General features: G+C 38.2%; 1 protein-coding gene across 1 annotated transcript in view; it reads right to left on the bottom strand.

Moving 5' to 3' along the window:
- TMTC2 (transmembrane O-mannosyltransferase targeting cadherins 2) overlaps positions 1-24,465 on the bottom strand; it is a 473,463-nt gene that overhangs the window by 264,702 nt on the left and 184,296 nt on the right. The window contains exon 2 of the mRNA XM_056116407.1: positions 14,090-14,660. Coding sequence (XP_055972382.1) covers positions 14,090-14,660 — 571 coding nt within the window. The remainder of the gene's footprint in view (positions 1-14,089; positions 14,661-24,465) is intronic.

Here is a 24,465-nt window from a genome sequence, read left to right as displayed (position 1 = left end):
GAATGTTACGTTAATTATAAGCACAAAGTGACAAACACATAAAAAAAAAAACACTGGCATGACTGATGTCTTGATCCTATCAAAAGGAAGTGTTCTGATCTTTGCATTTTATTTGATTTTCTAAAATTAAATGAATAAACATGTGGAGAAAGGAAAAGTGTCCTTTGGAACGAAAACACTGACTTCACTCATCAGGCCATAATTACTGAAGAAACATGTATTACATTCTGAATTCACGCTATTTCACTTGATGCAAGTGTTATAATCAGACCAGCAGAGCATACAGGAGCCATCTGGGTGCCGCAGAGTGGTACAGACAAACCCAGGGAGAAAGGGCACACCGACCTTCCCAGAACCAAATCAGCTCACAGACTTTGGCTTGGGAAGGTACAATTTTTCTGCTTTGTTGTTTTCTTATTAACATTGTTGAAGATGACCAATAGTATGAGACCCGATGCTTAGAAGAAAAAAAAATTAATTGACTATATACCATGCAACCTTACCATAGTATCATATCTCATACATATTTAAGCTATCAATAGATTTGACTTTTATTCAGCTTCACCCATCCCACCTCCCACTACACTCAGTCTTTCAAGGAATTTCTAACTCACTAAAAGAATCTGGCTTTTAGAGCTTAAATTTCATTTAAGAACTCAACACAAAATTAGCATGTCCATTGTCCTAGGCATTTAACACAGTAATCTGATTTCTAGGTAATAACAATGGATTTCAAATGTGTGTGAACCATTTCCTTTTCAGTGAAAGGGATGGTATCTGAGTTGAATATGAGTAACCTGATAATCATGAGATTCCCATCAGTCAATTTGATTCCTCTGAGGCAGCAGGTTATAGAAAATTGAGCCTAGTGACGTAATACACATCCCAGACAGTGTTATAAGAACAGTAGATGATTTCAATGAGACTCATTATTTATTCATCACTAAGTCCCATTTGGTTGTCATTTTCACTGACGGTATGCTGAGTTAATCAGTTGAAATCCAGAGCTGATACAGTATTTTTTCTGTACCATAAAGGAACTCTTTTTTGGGGAAAAAAATGTGCCTTCCTATATGAAAGAGTAGAAAACAAAGAGGGATTTTGTACTTGTGGTCATTCATGGTAATAGCTAAATACTGTTCTGTCCTCCTGGAGGAAGAGAGACTGGACAAAGCCCTTAAGGACTTCTGTCATTCTCATTTCAAGTATGCAAAAATGTGCCAAATAATGTTGAGGAAAAAGTAAAATAAAACAAGTCTGTAGAAAATAACTAGGTTCATGATAAAAATGAAACAGTTTCATTTTGACAGGAAGCACATTGACTAAATGGGCTATAACTCACATACTGAGTTTGATTCTTCTCTTCAAACTCGGTGGTTTAAGGGAGGGGGAGCAAGTATCCTCAATGGATTCACCCAGTCCCTAAACTTTTCCCCATATTAGCTGAAGTGCAAGCACACTTAAAAATCACAAGCTGACTGCCAAATCTTTAAAGTCTCCAACACACCATTGTCACATTTACTGTTTCCCTTTCCTAATTTTTCTCTAAGAAATCATTATTAAATATTTTTATGTCAAACATAAAAATTCATTTTTAACCTAAAATTCCAAGATGTAATTAAAAAGACAAAGCACACTGTGGGTAGGGGATCAAAGAACTTCAAGAGGGGTAGTGCAAATTCAGGTAGAAACTCAAAACATGTCCTAGGAATGATTTAAGTCAGGTACTTTTATAGAATTTTATATAAAAAGAATGATATAAAAAGAATTAGATAAAGGATAATGTTGGTAATGACCGGGTGAAAAAGTTATGAGGAAAACATGTAAAAGTTTACTAAGTTAGCCATTTTTTAAACAGAATAATCCCATTTATACTGGCTTCTTGGAATAGTGATAGTTTGGTCCAAGGCAAAAGTTTGCCCAGTTCAAGCAACACAGCTAACACAGTTCACTGCATCAACTTTTCTAGCTCCACCTAGTCTAATGCCAATTGCATGGGCATGTTAGACGTACGCCCTGCAGGTTTAGGTCACAGAGAATGAGACGAACATAAAGGAAACACACATGAAATGTCCAAACTTTAGGTCATCTGGGAAGCCATAAGTGAGCTCACAGGCTAAACACTTATTTATTATCACATTGCCCAACTCTTGGTTCCTAAAAGGTGATCTATTTTTTTAAGTTGACAGAGACATTCAGGACAGTTAGGTAAGCACATCAAAATCCAATAGGTACATTAAAAGTAAGAGAATGGGATATTTCACATGGAGAGTCATCAGGCACTCTAAAAGTCAAGGAGATTTCTTATTTTATTTTTGCCTGTGTTGTCTTCTACATTTAGAAAACTCTATAAACTATTCAGTTATTTCTTGGGTAAATTTTTGTGTGTCCTGTAATACATTCTATTCTTTTCTGGGAGCATTTTTTTCTGCCTTTTTTATATCCTAAGATCTAAACTATTTTTCTCAAGGGATTATCCTGACCTTGGGATTGGGTTTTTTTTGTTAGGGAGACAATCTCCCACACAACAAAAAAATTGCCTGACCAATGACAACTTTGCACAATTTTATGTATTTGCTCAATAATCCCATAATTTCATAAGAGTTTCCCTTTGTACAAAGATAATACTTCTCTTCTATTTTCTTACCCCTATCCAATTATAAATGCCTTCATCCAAACTATATTTAGACCAAAAGCTTCTGTTCAAGAAGGTTCTCCATCACCTGAAAATGTAATTTTTATATAACAATGGATTCCAAATTTATGTAAACCATGTTCTTTTCAGTGAACTGACAGTATCTGAGTTGAATATGAGAAACTTGATAATCATAAGATTACCATCAGTCAATTTGATTCCCCTTCCTCGAAACGGCCAAATATCTCCCTAATGGCAATAACCACATTCCAGCTCGAATTTCAGTTTAGACTTACATGCACTATACTCAACATACACTACAGTGTCTCTGAAGGCAGAAATTTGTCAATTTTTCTTTGAGTTCTCATACTAATTAATGTAGACTTGCAAAAGATGATTTTTCTTAAATTGATAACATTTGAATAGTTTACTATCCCAAATGATAACACTCCAATGCTAGCATCCTGAAAACTTAGAAATGTAGTTCAGTTTCCAAAACTTAAATTCTCAGCTCGAACCAACATTGTAACTAGAATAAGAATCATCTCAAATAACAGCGCAAAAAAACCAAACTGCAGGAATAAAATACCTTAATCTTTAACTTTTAGAACAGTAAAATATTCCTGAACTTTGACTTTATGAGTGGTATTTATCTGGTTAGCAATGTTGGCAGCTGTTCAAAGTTTCAGTGTACCACAAACCATGAATATTAAATACTACAACAAGTTTACTGGGAGGGAATTCAAATTTGTTTGTAAGTGCATGATAGTCAACCCTCCAGTTTCAATGATGCTCAGAAATACTCTGAACAGAAGTGAAGTTATCTTGTACTATCTGGATTCTAACAAAGTCAGGAATAAGACAAATGAAAGGAAAGAACATCATAAGACAGAATGCCACTCTCTGTCGAGTGACACAGATAGTGATTGAAGAAAATCAGAAACAGCAAATATATAGTATTTCATTCAGTTCAATTGATATTAGGGTCACATCTTAAATAAAACACAAGCTAATCTAGAAAGAAAAGGGACAAAGTAGTAAATGAGAACAGATTCTGCCAATGCTATCCCCAGAAGCTATCAAATAAAAAAGCACATGTGGGTTAAATGTGCAAATAACTACAGGCTATGTGACTTGCTTCTCACACTCTCCTATATATACAGGAGTCATACACAATAGATATACAGCAGCACCATATTTAATATTTTAGTGTTCCGATAGTAATAAATCAAATGCATAAGAGAGTATATCTCCTGCCCTTGAAACTACTCCCAACATAAACCTTAAAAATGTTTGGGGCATATAAAGTTTTTATTTTGGGTGTGGCAACTCTTATATTCTAATGCAAAACCAAATTGAATTAATATCCAAAATAATGCGAAACTTTCTTCACCAGAGGAGAACTTCATCATTCAAATAAAACGAGTGGGCTGGAGTGATAGCACAGTGCGTAGGGCACTTGCCTTGAATGCGGCCTGAACCGGATTTGATTTCCAGCATCCCATATGGTCCCCTGAGCATGGCCAGGAGTAATTCCTAAGTGCAAGAACCAGGAGTAACCCCTGCGCATCGCTGGGTGTGACCCCAATAAATAAATAAATAAAAGAAAAGAAAGCAAGTTATTTCTAGACAGAGACGTTTCATTTTTCAAAAGTATAAAAGTCTTTTTGGTTTTTTTAATAGGTTGTTTTTTTATCTTGTTACATGAAATGAGCTGCAAGATTTAATTTTATGAAAAGCTGGCTGTCCAGATAACGCTCCTCTTGGAAACAGCTATCACACAACTTAGATATTATCTGCAGAGAGATTCATAAAAGACCAATTAAAAGAGATATTTTTTCCTAATAATCTTGTGCTATGATTAGAATTGCAGGACTGACTTTCAAATTTCCTCTTAAAATGTTTTCACCTGTAACTGAATAAGTGATTATGAGGCTAGTAAAGGAAGAAAAGGATGTTTCCACATTAAAACAGTTAACAGATATTAAATAATCAGAGAAAATGACCACTAGGCAAGCAATGACTAAAGTTAGGGGTAAGGGAAAAGGTGCTTTTGCTGATTTTATTGCCCATGTACCTTCAGGAGTCATGGGAGACTTGTAAAAAATTTTGTGGGCAGATAAAAGTCTACCATTTATTTCCAAGGTTGGTTTAAGTATATGTCAAGGGCTTTTCCTCCTTAGTTCTTGACCACATGAAACTAAATGAAAGTCATCTATGAAAGCCTTGCATAATCATTAGGTGACAGGTCAAAAGAAAACTTATTTTCAACATTTTTCTGACATTCATTTATTTCAATTCCACATTTCAGATGCCATTAACCAGAAATTCTCATTGTATGAAGAAAGGTAGAGGATAGGATTTTATTTCAACATTGTAGGCACATACTCTGAAAAGGTAAATCTTAAAACACGCAGGAATTGAATAGTTTACTAAATATCTCCTAAGTGTCACTAAGTGCTAAGCATAATGCCGGTAATGATCAAAAAGTTCTGAAGTTACCACCTAGGAACATTTTTGAATGTTTTAATATATTCATGAATAGCCTTTCATTTATATGCTTTTCTAAATACTTCATATAAAATTATATATTTTGGGGGTGAAACAAGATGCTTTTTTTTAAATAAAATTAAGTTTAACAAACATGAGAGACAAAAACGAGAGGATGTATGTGATCAAGAGAGAACACACACTTCTCCAGAGAGGAAAAAGTTAGAAAAGTGAGAAGCAAGTGACATATGTATTCAAGGGAGAACACAAGCTTGAAGAACAAGTCTAGTATTTATCTTTTTAAACTCATGATAAATATACCAGCCATATCATAGTCAACATTCAACCCTACTGTTTCATATGTCATATTCATCATCAGTTAAGCATTTATCAAGCTAGATGTGTTAATGTTTCTAACATATTCAGAATGGCACTTGGCAGTTGTAAACAAATTATGTGCATTAATACTAAATAAAAACATTATATGCAGGAACTTATTTTTATGTATTCTTCAAAGAAAAATAATATGGATTTGTGCATCATTTGCATGATCTTGCTTGTTTGAAGCTCCTAACAGAAGTACCAAAATGGCAGCAAAGAATTCTGTTCATACCCAGTCATCAAGAATGGTGTCCAACTCACACAGGGTTTATGCTTTAAAGTCAGAACCAATATTTTGAAACAGGAAATGTCAAAGAAAATTCTGTATTTCTGTCCTAGAAAAATCTTAAGCTCTCCAATATCAAAGGCTTTATTTTTATTGTTGCAAAAAAAAATGCAGTGAAAAGGATTAGTAGTAATAGGTGTATTCTCTAGTTCATCGTAATTCCTGCTGTATGATACTGGCACACACGCCTGACTTTGGGATTAAGAGCTAATAAGGTTGCAAAACCTAGGACCAGAGACAGAGTTCAGTGGACTTGCATATGCTTCTTATACATGAAGTCTCGGGTTTAGTCCTTGTCACCCAAACAAAGCACTAACAACTCTGTAAAGGATAAACAGAGTGTGACTGCTTAGGAGAAAAACATTATTGACAAAACTATAAAAATGAAGAGCCTTGCTCTTCTGGTCCTAATAATTTCCAGCTTAAAAAAAAAAACAGCCATTTTTAGATAGTTTAGCTTGTTCACTAATTTGAATAAGACTTGAATTTCCTGTGCTAGAGTTTTATATTTATAAAAAGTATCTTTTATCAGGGCAGGGAAGCATACTTCATCTGACAAACCGTAACTGTAACACACAGTTAATTGGTAAGATACTTAAAATGATTATTTTGTTAAGGTTAAAATTGGCCTTCTGAAGTTTTTTCATCTATTTCCTTCAGAGTTTCTTCAAACTCACCCCAGACCAAAAAGATCTATATATGTCTTTAAAAATATGTAATTTTCTATGACTCCCATATGTTATCTATGTCTGCATTTAAAAGCCCCAAAGCATGAGATTCTAAAAGTCATACTTAGATACACGTTTCAGCAATTGTTGACCCTGAATTCATATGCTTTAAAATCACTATGTTTAAATGCAATTTTGTATTTTACCTTACTTTTTCTTAAGATAATTAATCATTTCCATCAATACATTTCCCTTTCCATTCAACAACTATGCATTAGATACTTTCCATATAATAAGAGCTGCTGTTTACACTGAACACCTCACAATTTCCAATCATCTTCAAGCAGTCTCTAGGAAATGGAGCTGTATCTATTTCCAAATGAAGCCAGAAGTCATGGAACCAGCTAACCATTACCCAGCCAATATTGAGTTAAAATTCTATTCTGTGTGGTTGAAAGAAAGCAGAATATGCAGGCCCAAAAATGTACCACTATCGTGTGAATTATTTAGAGCTGAAGCCATCAGGATCCTGTATAGCATTGTAGCACTGTAGCACTGTCCTCTCGTTGTTCATCCATTTTCTCGAGTGGGCACCATTAACATCTCCATTGTGAGACTTGTTGTTACTGCCTTTGGCATATCCAATGCGCCACAGGTAGCTTGCCAGGTTCTGCCATATGGGAGGGATACTCTCGGTAGCTTGCTGGGCTCTCCAAGAGGGATGGAGGAATCAAACCTGGTCCGCTGTGTGCAAGGCAAATGGCCTACCTGTTGTGCTATCACTCCAGCCTGTCTAGGAAGAACGTTTAACTCTTCTTTAACTGTCTAAAAGAATTAAATAGCCTATCCCAGAAAGAAAATTATTGCCAGAAATAACACAAGGTGGGGGCATCACAAGTGGTGCCAGAGGTCCATGGTCCTTCCTGCTGATTCTCTGACAAGCAGACCAGTTCAATGTGAGGGTCTGACAACTCAGTGCTCTCAGAGACTGCGCAGGCCACCCCAACCCTCCCCGTGCTGCACCCGGTGAAGTTCAAGGAAGCATGAATTGTTGGGAATCAAACAGGGGTTGGTGCAAGGAACTCCCTTAATGTCTGTCTGTATTGCCCCCAGAAATAACATTTTATCTGCCGTTCTGTGGGGAATCAGAGCTGATTGCCCGACACTTGCTTTCCCATCACTTCATGAGCTGCCCTTCTCCTCTTTGAAGTCCCAGACTTTTATTACATTCCTTAGTCCACTGTGGCACATGAACCTCAAGGGCCTGACTTATTCTGAACTACTGTATTTTCAGGTTCCTGTAGGTACGAAATTCAAATTGTTCTCTTGTTAAATGTCTTCTGTCAATTCGGTTATTAAATCAGCCAGAGAAACTAGAACCAAGAGAATATTTCCAATTCCTTCACAGTCATCCAAGTTTATATCTGTTTATTCATTTTCATAGCATCATAAAAAAAAGATCACAAGTCATATGATCTTTCTAGTCCTAGTGATTCTAGCCTTTCTGGGTAATTTCCACATCTCAGCCTCTCTAGGCATTAGCTGAAAATAAAGAGAGTAGCACAGATGGTCTATACGGTTGCTTACACATCTAAGCTCCTTTGTCCTAAAACTGAGAATAAAAGGGCATGCATTAGAGAGTAACTGTCCCATGCAGGGTTTTGCTATCTAGAACTACTACTTTTGTCTGCTCCTGCAAGCAGAATTTACCCAAGAATATGGATAGACATGTCATTTTTCAAAGAAATAGATAAAACACTCATGAAATACATATGGAACTATAAACCCCCATAAATTGCTAAAGCAATCCTTGGGAAAAAGAAGATGGGTGGAATCACCTTCCCCAACTTCAACCTATACTACAAAGCAGTAGCAATTAAGACAGCATAGTACTGGGCAAGAAACAGACCCGCAGACCAATGGAACAGAGTTAAATATTCTGTCACAGACTCTCAAATACAGGACTACTTAATCTTGATAAAGGAGCAAGAAATGTGAAATGGAACAAGGAAAGCTTCTTCAACAAGTGGTTGGGAATGGGAACCCAACCCATTAGTCAAATGGGAAAACTGGACAGCTACCTGCAAAAAAATAAACTCTGACCTCTATCTAATGCCAGGCACAAAAGTCAGATCAAAGTGGATTAAAGACCTCAGTATCAGACCTAAATTTATAAGATACATGGAGGAAAATGTAGGCAGAACCCTCCATGACATTGAAGCTGAAAGATAGCCCCATGACAATTGGGCCCTAGCAAAGCAAGTCCCAGCCCATATCCCGTTCTGCAGCTGCGGCAGGCTAGCAACACCAAGTACCCCCATTTCCTCCTTGCACCTGGAAATCACCAGATAAGGCCATAAGGTCAGAGAAGGCCTAATGAAAAGGCCTAATTGACTGCCTAATTGGGAGGGCCTGGTGACAGGTACAGAAGAGAGTGGCTGGTGCTGATGGCTTGTTGCAAAATGATTGACTTCCTTTGTGCAGCATCTAATGTGATAATTCAAATGTATTGGGTGATTTGTGCGCTGGCTTTCTGAAATGCGCGGGAAGATGCCCTATAAAAAGCCCTCTTTGAAGAGGCTCAGGGCTCTCAGTCACTGATGGTTTGTGGTCATGCTGTGAGCCCGAGCATGCTCCAATATACCTGTTGCTTTTGAATGGACTTGGTCTCTCAGTTTTCCTTGACAGGTGAGGCTGTCCTGAGCTCAGACCCTAACAAAGCTAAAAGCATCATTAAGGATAAAACACCACTGACCAAGCAAGTGGAAACGAACATAAACAAATGGGACTACATTAAACTAAGAAGTTTATGCACCTCAAAAGAAACAGTGACCAAAATACAGAGAGAGTTCATGAAATGGGAAAGAATATTTACCCAATATCCATCTGACAAGGGATTAATATCCAGGATATACAAGACACTAGTAGAATTGTAAAAGAAAAACCTCCAACCCCATCAAAAAATGGGGAGAAGAAATGAACAGAAGCTTCCTCAAAAAAGAAGTACAAATGACCAAAGGCACCTGAAAAAATGCTCTACATCGCTAATCATTAGGGAGATGCAAATCAAAACAACAATGAGTTATCTCACACTACAGAGACTAGCACACATTCAAAAGAACAAAAGCAACCAGTGCTGGCATGAATGTGGGAAGAAAGGGACATTCTTTCACTGTTTGTGGGAATACCTACTGATCCAACATTTTTGGAAAAAAATAGGGACATTCCTTCAAAAACTTGAAATTGAACTTCCATATGACTACTCAATACCATTTCTGAAATATATCCTAAGGGTGCAAAAAAAGCACAGTAGAAATGACATCTGCAACTGTATGCTCATTGCAGCATTGTTCACAATAGTCAGAATCTGAAAAAAACCTGAGTGCCAGAGAACAGACAACTGGTTAAAGAAACTTGGTACATCTACATAATGGAATACGATGCAGCTGTTAAGAGAGATGGAGTTATGAAGGTAAAGGTAAAGGTAAAGGCCCTCCCGTTGATCGTCGATTTGCTCGAGCAGGCCCAGTAACGTCTCCATTGGAGACTTTTGTTGTTACTGTGTCTGGCATATCGAATACTCTCGGTAGCTTGCCGGGCTCTCCCAGAGGGGTGGAGGAATCGAACTCTGGTCGGCCATGTTGGCTGCGTGCAAGGCAGACGCCCTACCCGCTGTGCTATCGCTCCAGCCCTATATACTGGTACTGGAGTTATGAAATGTGCTTATAAGTGGAAGGTCATGGAGAGTATCATGCTAAATGAAATGAGTTAGAAATAGAGGAACAGATACAGAATTACTGCACTATTTTTTGAATATAACATGAGACTGACACCCAAGGACAGTATACTCAAGGACCAGGAATACTGCTGCATAGTTGGAAGCCTGACTCATGAGCTGGGGGAGAAGGCAGCTGGAATACAGAAGGAATCACTAAGACAATGATGGTTGGAGGACTCTTTTGGGATGGGAGATCTGTGCTGAAAGTAGATAAAGAACCAAACATGACAGCCTCTCAGTATCTATACTGCAAACCATAATGCCCAAAAGTAGAGAGAGAGAGAGTATGGGGGAAATTGTCTACAATAGAGGCAGGGAGAGGGTTGGAAAGGGGTGAGGGGTATACTGGGGATATTGGTGGCGGAGAATGTGCATTGGTGGAAGGAATGAGTGTTCAAGCATTGTATGACTGAAACTCAAACATAAAAGTTTTGTAACTGTATCTCACGGTAATTACAAAAATCTGAAAAAAAAAAAAGAATCTGGGTTGGTTTTGATTTGGAAACTTCTCAGGACACTAGTCCTTCAAAGTGTTAAAGTCTTTGATACTGGAGCAATAGAACAGAGGGTAATGTGTCTGCCTTGCAAGCAGCCAACCCGGGTTAGATCTCCAACATCCCATATAGTTCCCCTGAGCACTGCCAGTAGTGATTTCTGAGTGCAGAGCCAGGAGCAATCCCTGAGCAACTCCAGGTGTGACCTCAGCACAAAACAAAACAAAAAAGTGCTAAAGTTCGTAGCATGGTCTGTTTCACATTCTCTAGGTGCTGCTTTGTAGAGGACATAATCAGTACCAGCAGTTCCACAAATAAGGTTATCAGATAAAACTCAGAATGAATTTACTGCTTATTTATTTACTGTATTATAGAGCCATCTCATGCAGTATCTGCATACTACTCCTGGCTCAGGACCACACTACTACAGAGTACCCTTGAAGGAGTGGTAGGGATAACACATGGGGTTCCGGAATGCAAAACATTGCTCTAGCTTTGTCCCTGTCCCAAGTCCAGCCTCACTTTAATTAACCTTAGATATGGAATGAAAAATTCACCATTATAAATATGGGGCTGATACTGTATGAGAAATCTATACTAAGATTATTATTTACAGCTCTATCTTTTAAATTATGCTGTGAAAACTGAAAACTTCTCAGAGCAGAACTTCATTAGGATCTAATCCTGAACTGACATATCAAAAACGTTTCCTAATTCACAAGACAGAAAAATGGAGATTATGTCCAATAAACATGTTTCACACCATTCATGCAAGTCCTGAAATGCTTGGACTACATCCTCAAATTGGTCTCAATTCCTTAGTATGAAGACCATGATTTGGACTCATTCTATTTGTACTCATAGTATAAGGGGAAAAAAACCTGCAACAGTTAACGAGACTATTTAAAAGAAAAAAAATTATTATCCATAAATCTTGGGGGAAAAAAAACAATCTAAAGTTGACTTAAAATTGAGATATTGGTTTTCAAACCATATGTTGTTTTCAAGTGTCAGACTCTAGAGTTTAAAAAAAAAATTAAAGTTTCAGCATTTAATTAAAATCACAAAAGAATTTCCTCAAGCACTACATATTTGAGTTCTAACTGTAAAGGTTATACTTCCCCGCAAGCAGAACCTCAGTAATGACTGCCCACGACATATTTTTCTGAAGTTAATTAAAGTTTTCTTAATTTATTTATTTATTTTTTTGCCAAGATGATTTTAAGTAAAAATGGGAATTAAGAGGAGGACTGAAGTATCAAAACTAGAAAACTTAATAGTTTTATCAAGGCCAAACTCCAAAACTATAAATTTTCTCACTTCGGTGCCCAAAAGGATGGGGCTTCTGGCCTAAAACAGGGCTGAGTCTAGGAAATCTGGTCCATTCTTTTTTTTTTCTCTCTTTGGGTCACACTTGGTGATGCACAGAGGTTACTCCTGGCTCATGCACTCAGGAATTACTCCTGGAGGTGCTCTGGGACCATATGGGATGCTGGGAATTGAATCCAGGTCAGCTGGGTACAAGGCAAATGCCCTACCCCTACTGCTATACTATCACTACAGCCCAAATCTGGTCCATTCTTAATTATGGTTAAAGTCAAAGGAAGGGTGAGCTTATTATAAGATAATGGAATGGGAGCTGAGAAGGTTTCTCAAGATGCACTATCATCACAGAATCTCTCCTTCACCCTGGGGCAGAAAACGGCTTACTTCTTTTAAGAGGATGGAATCTGGAAAGCTTCAGTCACCTTCTGGCAACAATGCATTTAAAACCTGGATGGGAATCCTGAGGAATGGAAAGGTCAGAGGCCAAGGTCTTAACTGGCCTCAGGGCAAAATTTATCAAGATCATTTTTGTTTTAACTCTTCTAGTGCACTACAACAGGAAAAGGTGAATATGAGTAATTGTTTAAAAAAATTTGTAAATCTACAACTGTACCGCATGGTGTTTCACTAACAAAAATTTTTTAAAAAATGAAATAATGGAGAATGGGTACTGGTGGAGGGATGGGTACTGGATCATTGTATAACTGAAACCCAAGCACAAAAATTTGTAAGTCTACAACTGTACCTCATGGTGTTTCAATAATAAAAATTAAAAAAAAAAAAAGTGAGTTCCCAGGCTTTGCGAGAAGGGTTGTTTCCCAAAGTTACTGAGGAAAAGTAGTACTGTATCACTGTCCTCCCATTGTTCATCCATTTGCTCGAGCAGGCCCAGTAATACCTCCATTGTGAGACTTGTTATTACTGTGTTTGGCATATCGAATATGCCGCCAGGCTTTGCTGTGCGGGCAAGATATTCTCGGTAGCTTGCTGGGCTCTCCCCGAGAGAGGCAGAGGAATCGAGCCCGGGTCAGCCGTGTGCAAGGCAAACACCCTACCCACTGTGCTATCATTCCAGCCCTGAGGAAAAGTAGTACTAACAAATGGCAGACGTTTTCCCCTCTCAGCAATCCAACACCTCACCATTTTCAGCTATAATGTTCATATGTGTGTATTCAAACACATTATATGTAATTTATAGGGCTTCGGCAGCTAAAGACCTCCAGGACCAGCCACCACCATGCTGAGACCACTCTCCGCACACATGAAGGTACTGGCAGAGGGACAAAGTCACGCGGGTTCCGGGGCCGAGATCTCCAAGCCTACTCGGATTTGGGCCGAGCATCCTCCACCCAGATCCTCCAAATTCCAGTAGGCGGGGGTCACACCCACCAACAGGCCCCCTGGCGCCGTGTAATCCCATCAGCGGCCAAGACTCAGAGACTATAAAAACCAGCTCCCGGAACCGCCATCCTATTATGACATCTTATTATCTCATTCCTACTTTGGACAAACTGGCAGGCTACCAAATGTAGCCTGCCCACAGGGCAGAGTCTGGCAAACTCCCCTTGGCGTACCCAATATGCCAAATACCAGTAACAATGATGGGTCTCATTCTCCTAAAGAGCCTTGAATATAATCTCAGGGCTAGGATGAAGGAGACGTTACTGGGGCCTGCTCGAGGCAATTGACGAATAACAGGATGATTTGTGATTTGTGATAGGAGTATAAGGAATTTGAGTGGAAACAGAAATAAAACAGTAATGTATTTTCTTTAGAAGCAAATATGTTGCTCCATCACCTTTGAAATCATGAAAATAAACTAAGAAACTTAAGAAGCAAAACAATACTGAAACACAGGTTTGTAGAAGAAGGTTTTAAAAAAAGGCATTTCCACTTACAAACATCAAAAAAAGGTACTAATTTTAAATTCTCTTTGAAGAGAAACAAATTTGCTTTTCAAATATTGAAAACGGATCATGCATGCAAGATGATTACTCAGTAATCCAATGCCCCCACTCAACAATCACTTACTTTGTAAATGGTAGGTAAGATCTGTTTCATTTTCAGTCTGTGAAAGACAAAGACATCATAAACGGCTGAAACTGCAAGAACAGTCACTCCTTGTTCCTTCCACAACATGCTGCATCCTGCACACAGTCCAGTCCCCAGGAACCAGCCCCAAGTTCTGGCTGAGTAGCCTCTTGTGGAACAGTGTTTAATGTAACAGAGCAAGGAGAGGAGAAAGAAGAGACTAGCCCCAACATCAGCGCGTCCCACGATTCCTGCAACTGCTTCAGTATGAATCGGGTGAGAAGCAAACATCAAGCCGGCCATGAAGGTCCAGTATCCATCTCCCAGGAGCATCTTGGAGAAGCTCGTGAAGAGACCAGTCACGGCCGCATGCAACAGGACATTGACAAGATGGTAGCTCCAGGGATTCAGCCCTCCAATGGCATGGTTCAGGCGAAAAGAGAGGGTGCAGAAAGGTCGGTAGGATTTGTGGCTGCCGCTGTGGGTTAGGAGAGTCCCCCAAAAGTCATTGTAGAAAATGTGCATCCATGGAGTTTCTGGGAGAAGGTCCTGATTAGTCTTGATAGCACGGCTGAAAAACAAAATGTCAAAAGATCAAATATGTGACAATGCTAGGATAATGACTTCCTCAGAAGCTTGATCATAGGGCTCTATGGTGGGATTTCAGGCATGCATGAGATATTCAAATGAATCTTAAAGTAGAATTTTCATGCTAATCCAAATATTTCCCCTTTCTCTCTCTCTTTCCTTCTTCTGAGCTCTCATAGGACTTTCTGCCATGTATGGCTTTCGTGATGGTACTTAGTTCTTCTGCTTCTGAGAAATAATAGTTCCAGGTTTGCACACTTGGAAATACCAGGAATTTTCAGAGCACTTGCTGTCTAGCAACTACTGAACTGATCTCCTGTTTAAATTTTAAAATAACTGGTGACGAGGTAGACAATGCTATTTTCATGCTAAAGATTAATTAATAATGATTCCTCAGTCACACCCAATGGAAACAGTAGGGCGGTGTTTTCTATACCACGCTCTTTCAACTATGAAGGAAACCCAACATGTCATGTGATCCACATGATACTGGGGTTATGTCAGAAGTTACACAGAGTTTATAAAAATGTTAATGGTCATATTTATTTCAATGTGCTTTTGAAAGTATATTAAATTATGACAACAGGGCAAGATTTCATAAATACCTTTTCATAATGAAGCTGTTATTTTTTTTAACTGGGCTGGAGTGAGGTGGGTTAGGTAGAGAGGGTAAGGTACTTGCTTTGCATGTGGCAAACCCCAGTTCAATGTGCTGCACCTCATATGGATCCCTGAGCACTGTCAGGAACGACCTCTGAGAACTAAAACCAGGAGTAAACCCTGATTTCCACCATGTAAAACCCCAAAACAACCCCAAAATGTTTAATTCGCCATAAAAATAGTATTGAGAAATTAATCATACTGATGTAGGTAAACACAGTACATACATAGAAGACTGATGCAAATGACTCGATGTGAAGGATCCCTTTAGCTATAACATTATACCTTTAAGGTATAGTAACATACTGAGTCCTCTATAATCCTAGAGCACCTGTCCTGGTACTCATAAAACTTGAAAGAAGCACATGGTGGTTTTAAAGAAGTAGGGATAAGCACGACTTAAGCAAACAAATCATCTGTTTATCATCTGATGCCAGGGTTTCTTAGAGTAGTATAAGTATTTACATAACTAAAGCACATACAATTTATGACCTTCAGACTTTTAGTACTAACCCTTGTGACATTCCTACATTCAACATATTCAACATGATCAAAGGCATTTCCATAGGAATATTACAAAAACTCAAATTTAAAATGCCGTACATTGAGGAAATCAAGATTCCTGCCTCCCTAGTCTGTAATCTACTGTCTCAAAAACAAGAAAATGCAACAGAGATTCGAACAGATTAAGAAACCCATCCAACATAACATAAGTATCAGTATTGGGATTAAATGACCAGGCAATACTGGTCATCAACTTCCGCTCTAAATTGCTTCCCAATTAACCTGTCCTAACTTTCATTTCTGTAATGATATGGTTTTACCACAAAATCATTTAACACTTGTAACTGTTCATTTACCTTTAATGCAGAAAACACTGCTTAGCAGATGCATGAATGTTCTGGAGACCAAATGTAAGTCACACCTGAGGCACTGTTAGCTGCTATTGTTTTTCCATAAAGACAGGCCCATATTTACAAGTCTATTTGACCTACAAGTTCTGCAAGTAAGTGCATTTGGGGGTAAGAATTTAAACAGACTAATGAGCACTCTGAGCCCCAGACCAGAAAAGGAAAGCACAAAATAAAGAAAACTACATGTCAGCATTTCTGAAGAATAAATGCAAACAACACATTTAGAGAATCAGTCATTCTGAGAAGGGTGGATCCAAAATGTTCCCTAAAGGAAAAGTCCTTTAAATACAACTATGGGATCTACATAGAAATCGGACAGAAACTGTACTGAACAAAGCATTTGGAGAGGAGACAGGCTAAGAAAATTAACTGGAAAAAATATCACCAACGCAGGGAAACATAACTCTGAGAAACCAGAATTACAACAGTTTCAGAGCAAAGGTATGCTTCCCTTAAGAGTGAAGGAGGAAGCAGCAGGGACTGAAAAAGAAAAAGAACCAGCAAGCTTGCACCAGACATAAAATGCTCATCTACTGCAGGAGGGTCCTGAAGGCAATGTTTTATAGTACATGAGTGCCATAGGCATTCACAGAGCTGAAAACAAAATTGAGTCTTGTTGAGCCCCTTAAAAGACTCAACACAGAGGGCTGAGACTCCTTGAGATGTGGCAGCAACTATTCCAGAGGGGAGCTCCTCCCATCACAGTTGAGCCCCACTCCACCCAGCCAATTCAGGCCAAGGTGCTGAGCACTAACTAAGGTGTTTTGTTTTGTTTTTGGTTATGGAAAATTGGTTATGGAAATTTGGTTATGGAAATTTGGTTTTCTACTTGAACTTATTAAGTCATAAGGAGTCTTGGCACTTGGCAAACCCAACAAAGGTGGTTACACCTGGTACTAGCCGGAGGTAGCTATTCCCTAGGTAAGCCCAACCCAGCAGGGGCTGACCCTCTGCACTAACCCCTAAAGGCTCAAAACTTTGGCTATGCCCTGAAACAGAGGAAGCCCCATCCCCCAGATCTGAACTGTCTTACAACTCACAGGTTGCAGCTGCAGAATTTTGATCCTTAAACTGAAGACGGAGCACAGAGTAAGAGCAAAGGCTCCTCTATAAAAATGTTACTAAAAACATTAGCGCTTATAAGAATATGGAACAAAATCCAATGTTTCTTAATGGGGATTGAAAATTATTAAAATGGAATTCTTCGTGGCAAGAGAAATAGTACAGTGAGTGGGTAGGACACAAGACTGACACAAAGTTGACCCAGATTTGATCCTTGGCAATACCTATGGTTCCCTGAGCACTGAAGTGAGTGATCCCTGACAGTAGTTAGGAGTAAACCCTGAACACTTCTGGGTGAGGCACCAAAACAAAAAAAAAACACAGCATTTTTACTTAAAGCAATCTAAAGTTTCTACAGAATTTTTATCATAAAACCAATGGCATTTTGCAAGAAATGTTATCATTCTAAAATATGCTATTAATCACAACAGACTTCAATACCCAAAGTAATTTGTGAGAAAATAAATAAAAAGAGATCACTGAGAAAATAAAAAAAGGCTCACTCCCTAACTTCAAACTACATAAAAAAAGCAAAAATAATTATAACAGGATGGTATCAGAACAAAAGTAGGCACACAAATCAATGGAAGAAAACAAAGTCTAGAAATAAGTCTACACATTTATGTACATGTAATCTATGATAAAGGAGCAAGATAAATAACTGAGAAAGAAAAATCTCTTAATACAGCAGTTCAGAAAACTGGGGAGGATGGGTGGAAGGAAGGGAGATGGAGGAATGAAGGAGGAAAGAAGGGAGGGAAGGAGTGAGGGAGAAAGAGATCACAAATACCATATACAAAAAATTCAAAAAAATATTTGGCTATTAAGACCCACAATTTCTCTATATAAAATACTTCAAGGGAGGGATGCTGGGATCATAGGTGGTGGAGAATGGGTACTAGTGGAGGGATGGGTACTCAATCATTGTATAACTGAAACCCAAGCACAAAAATTTGTAAGTCTACACTGTACATCATGGTATTTCACTAATAAAAATTTTAAAATATAAAATAAAATACTTCAAGTACAGAGAATGTACCCTAGGACCTCAACAGAGAAGTATTTGTAGATTCAACTACCATGAGGGGAAAATGCAAAAATTAATAGATGGGGCATCAAATTAAAAAGCTGTACACAGCAAAAGAAATGATCACAAAAATAAAAGGTAATCCCACAATTATGGAAAGAAATTTGCATATCAAACATCTAAGAAGGGAATAATATCCAAATACAAAGAAGCAAACACACAACTCAACAACAACAATAAAAAGTAATCCACCCAATCAAAATGGGCAAAAATAATGAACAGACATTTCTCCAAAGATGAAAAAACATATGGCCCATAGATGAAAAAAATCCTCAGCATCACTTATAATTAAATAGATGCTAATCAAAACCTTAACAAGATATCACCTCACACCAGTGAAAATGGCCTATATCCAAAAGACTGGAAAGAACAAATTTTGGAGAGGGTGTGGAAAAAAAGGAACTCTGATATACTTTCTTTATGGATATTGTTACAGTTTCTATGAAGAACAATGTGGAATACCTTTAAAATACTGAAACTAAATTCCACATGACTCGGAAGTATTTTCCAAAGTCACCGTGACTGTCCTCCCCTTTTTCATCAATTTGCTCCAGTGAGCCAAGTAAGGTATCCATTGTGACAATTGTTACAAAACACTAATTTAAAAGACTATTTGCATCCCTCCATTCACAGCAAGAGAGGAATGAGAATGACCTTTGCTGAGCTGTTCTGCCTCAATGTTTCAGCGGCACCTAGGAAGGGATCTATGGCTGACAAGGGCAGTGCAATGCAGTGGATTCAACTGACTGAAGCCCAGGCCATGATCCCATAGAAAAACAATATTCCCAGCATTACCTCGGCATCATCACAATAAATCAACCTAAATGTTCCTCTACAAGTCACTGAATTTTTTTTAAAGGAGAAGAAAAAAAAATGGCCATGGGATACATACTCGATGGGATACTATTTTGTCAGCAAAAAGATTAAAGTATACCTTTTGAGAAACAAAATGGGTGGATTTGTTGATGTGACTCCACCGTAGGAACTAAATGAGGGAGTAAGAAATAATAACTGAATAGCTACATTCATATGTGGAGTATAAAACATTAAAGAATGGACAGGCAAAATACAATAAAACCAGTGCCTAGAAGAATTGTAAATGATGGGAGAGGGCTAGAGCGATAGCACAGCGGGTAGGACATTTGCTTTGCACGAGGCCGACCCAGGTTCGATTCCTCCACCCCTCTCAGAGAGCCTGGCAAGCTACCGAGAGTATCTTGCTGGCACGGCAAAGCCTGGCAAGCTACCCATGACAAATTCGATATGCCAAACACAGTAACAAGCCTCACAATGGAGATGTTGCTGGGCCTGCTCGCTGAGCAAACCGATGAACAACGGGAGGACAGTGCAACAGTGTGACAGGGATAGAAAAAAAATTCAATGGGAAACGTAAGGAAAGATGGAAGGAATGATGGGTCACTCTGATGGTAGATGTACTGAGCTCTGTGTGTGTGTGTGTGAGAGAGAGAGAGAGAGAGAGAGTGTGTGTGTGTGTGTGTGTGTGTGTGTGTGTGTGTGTGTGTGTGTGAGAAGGTAAACTCTTGAAATTCTAGCACTGTTAATCAATAATAAAACAACAAAGGAAAAAGAAACAACACTGATCAGGAGTTAATAATAACTATGTAACGAATGCCAAACAACATTCTTATATGCAATATAACTTCAAAAACTGGCTTACTTTTCTAGATGGCAAACATTTAGCTGAGATAGAAGTGATCCAATATCTATACCTGTGCGACAAAATCTGTTTGTGTAAACAATTTCTAGCACTAGCACCTAAGAATAGTAATATCTATTCTACCCAATGAGTATACATTTTTCCCCACCACCTTCACATCCTTCCTTGCGGCACAGGTATAATTTCTGGCATCCAAAAGGCTATCCTGGCACAAACATGACCTTAGGCACAGAAAACATGCCCAGCTGAGGAGATGAATAAGACTAAGTGAAATTCATTTCCTGTCACAGTATACTATTCTAACACTGCTCTAACTATCTCCTCATTTCCTAGGAGAAACAAGCTACTGTTTTTTATTTAAACTGTGATATTTGGGCTATTAGTGGCAGATGAAACTAGTCATAAGTGAAGCTCTTTGTTAACAGAAGACCTATTCAATCACTGTGATTTGCTTTTCCATTTTGATTTTTATTTTTACAAGTCTCTGTGTACTGACTGTGCACTAAATGAATTTCCATATAAATTGGCTTCTAAATTATTAGAAACAGATGTTATTCTGGATCCATTAAATTAAAACACCCTGCTATGATATTCATCAAGAGCCTAACCCGAAGTAATTGCTTAAGACTTGGTGGGTTATAATAATTTCTAATATGAAAAACTGGCAGTATCAAAGAGCCAATTTCAAGTAATTCAAAATAAAACCTCAACTCTCCTAAACATAAACCTAGATATCAATATGAATTTCTCGAATATCAATGCGGAAACTCTCAGATTATCAAAATCTGAGAAGTGGAATGCTCAATAGCAAAGAATTCTGAAATGAGGCTTTCTAATGTGGCATGGAATGTTGGAAAATACATTCTGTTTAGGTTAATATTTCATATACTCTTGACAGATTCATAAAGGATGGAGAATCGCCTCCCCCAAACCAGGTTTTCTACATACTGTACTATATTACTGCAGCACCATAACAAATGTTTTAAGAACTTTTTTGAAGAAAAGAAAAACAGCAGACTATAAAAATCTGTTTGACATTGCCAGTCACTTTTTTATTTACAGCAATAAATTGAATAATCTGCAGCAGTCAGTAAGATATACTCTTAGTCTCACAAAACCAGGGTTCCCAAACAAAGAACATAACTAATACATCTCATTATCTCACCCCAAGAAAAATAAATTGCTGTAGCACAGTCCTAAATTAACACTGTAACAGAAAAAAATAAAAGGTCGAACAATGTTAATAAGGCCAAGTGGAAGAGGGACTATCTTACCTATGTGCAAAGATTAAATAAGAGAAAATTTAATAAAAGAAAATTCTCGGTGGTATTATCTGTTTAGACAGATTTTTTTATTTAACTAATAAACATTAGGGCAAAAGAACATGAAATAAGACTAAACTGTGCTGAGCTTTAGTACATAAGTCATGTCACACATGGATGTCAGTGATAAGGGATGCATTACACATCTTACAGAGAATAGACCAAAAAGGCTTTAGAAGATTCTGAATAATTGGCTGATAAAGTAAAAGTAGTCACTCGACACTACACAAACATAACAGATTTTCCTCCATTCACATTTTCTTACACGGGTCCAAAATATATATTGATTTTGTATTGTAAAAGCTCTTCTACTCTTTCACAGCTAATGAACAACCTAAACTCAAAACAAAATTTCATGCTGAATAACTGCTGTACTCATTTCTGTGAATCAGTATTAAACATTCAGAAAGACACTAAGGAATTACAAAATTTTTCACTCTGGAAAAGGTGAAGAAAATCAAAGCAGCAGATGTTAAGAAAAGTACAATTCTCCAGAGAATGCAGGATTGAGAAAGTCATCTGAAGCAAGAAAAGTCTAGTCTTCAAAGAAATCTTACCCTATTTCATTTCTTAACCTGTTATGTTCATTTAGAGCTCATTGTGCTGCCTTACAAATTTCCCTTTTTAGGAAATGTTGACAAAGGACAATACTATTGTAACTCAGATGAAAGATATGACACAGCCATCCCAAACTGTCTTTGTGGTGTTTCTCTGGTGATTTTTTTTTCATGTCCATTGACCTTACCTGTCACAAGCACATTAATGATGACCACTAGTCCCCTTGAGCAGGCACAATGCTGAGATTCCTCAAATATCAAATGACACACTCTGCCAGAGTGATTTCAAATGTTCGAATGAAAGATATGTAAAGGCCAAGCCTTAAATCAAAAAAGGAAAATGAATTGTGTGTGGTGTATTAAAATGTGTGCAGCAAGAGAGGAAGGAGAGTGACCTTTGCTGAGCTGTTCTGCCTCAATGCTTCAGCGGTACCTAGGAAGGGATCCATGTCTGACAAGGGCAGTGCAATGCACGGGCTCAACTAACTGAAGCCCAGACCGTGAGCCCATAGAAATACATGAGTTATTCCCAGCTCTACCTCGGCTTCACATCTGTAAAGTCAGAATAATTGCTCTGCTGGACTCTATTGGAGTAAATGAATTAGCAAACAAGCATACATTTCGCATATAAAGTGCCTGGGTTATGTAAATGTAACATGTTAGTTGCTAGTATTTGGAATATTACCTTCTACAGCAAACAGCTGGTGCTAGTCCTCAATACAAACTGCTATTTTTACCATGAGTTCAGCCTTGGAAATCCACGGATCATGGTCTTTAAGTATTCCGTTTAAAATTTCTCTCAACTTTAATAACACTCTAAAAAATACTGGGGTTGTAGATATAGTTTAATGGGCTGAAGAGCATGCTCTACATGCATGGAGAAAACCCAGGTTCAATGACCAGTGTATGTCTTCCTGAGCACCACCAGGAATGACCCTGAATACAGAGTTGGGAGCAGTCCTGTCCTACCCTATCCTTACTTAACCCTGCTCAAACAGTACTCTTCTCATTCTCTCATCGTTTGGATCACCTCTCACTCTCCTTGGTTAGCATCTGTTTCACATTTGTTCTCCAAACCATAAATGGTTTTCTCCTGGTTCTATCATATGAACCTTCTCTCTATACTTTATATTTCTAAAGTCAAGCTCTCCAAAACCTGTAAGTAAAGAGATGTCTTCTCCATTTATATCTCCAGACTGTGTATTTCTCATAAGCCTATTTTTTCAAATCCACACCAGAACAGAAGGAATCATTCATTTCACCTAAAGGCACCTGGCCCCTCTAGCAACAGCAGGTTTATTGTCTTTGGTCAGGTAGTATCACCTAGAAGATTTCAGGAGCAAGGGATTAAAGAGGTAAAGAAAGGAGGAGGAAAAGGAAAGGAAGGTTTCTTATAATTATGTTGAAAATCAAATGAGTCAATCTTAAAAAAATGTTTGGAAATGACGGACTTTTGTTACTTCTTCAAATGTTTCCTCCTTCTAGTTAGCAGTGTCCTGATTTTCCTTTTGAGAACAGCCCAGACCCATTCTCAGTCCATATGGACAGAGATGAGGCTATCCCAAGACAGTGCTATGATTTAGTGTACCATAGCTTCTGAGTCTCATCTGTGAATATACATGATGTAGCCTCCAGTCAGATCAATCAGAGTCAATACACCTACAATCATCTACAGGAAATGAACCTCTTCCTTAGAAAATGAGATGAGATCCTCGAGCTTCAGCTTCGTACAGATATCCTACAGGCAAAGTGCCTGAAAACAAAGTCCACAGGAAAGAACCCAGATCAAGGAGATCAAGAGGCAAACCCTAGTGCAGTTGAATTCGGTCATGCCCGATGCTAATAGGGTTAAATATACCACTAAAAGTATCTTATTCAAAAATTAGTTTAAATTGTTATTCTGACAGCTGCAGCTCCCCAAAAGTGCTAAATAATACTGCACTGTGTAATTATCATATAATACTGTTAGCTGCCCTTTCGGGATCTTAAGCATCCTAAATCTGAATCAAAACAGTTCCTTCCAAAAATCTCCTTTCACCTAGAAGCACATGAAATGCCTCGGTTCTTCCATGATTGACACGGAAGCCGTACAGGAGGTTGCCTTCTCTTTTTGCCCCCACCTCTATTTTTAAATTGGTTAAGAACATGTTTAAGCTGTTCAGGAGTTCAAATAAAATACCACTTAAGTGTCCCCCTGAATGTACCTCTAACTTCTCTTTTCTACTACCTACCCTCCTTAACAGTTTTATTATTTCCTACCTATATTGCTTGGCACGCCTACTAAAATTGCCTGTTCATTTTTCTCTTTCCCTCATTAGACTACAAGTCCCCTTAGGGAAGGAAATATGTTTTCTCCCAGAACTTAATACCTATTAGGCACATAATAAATATTTGTAACACTGAACTAAATAGTCGTTCCTGTCTTCTTGCAATCACACTTTGATACATGTTGTCGACAGAGAAGCTTCCTGAAATATAACACTCAAACCACCACTCTGTTCCACCAAA

Source organism: Sorex fumeus, unplaced genomic scaffold (assembly GCF_029834395.1).
Source record: "Sorex fumeus unplaced genomic scaffold, SorFum_2.1 ptg000003l, whole genome shotgun sequence".
Lineage (NCBI taxonomy): Eukaryota > Metazoa > Chordata > Mammalia > Eulipotyphla > Soricidae > Sorex > Sorex fumeus.
The sequence above is the reverse complement of the archived record's forward strand: the minus strand, read 5'-3'. Positions and strand labels throughout refer to the sequence as shown.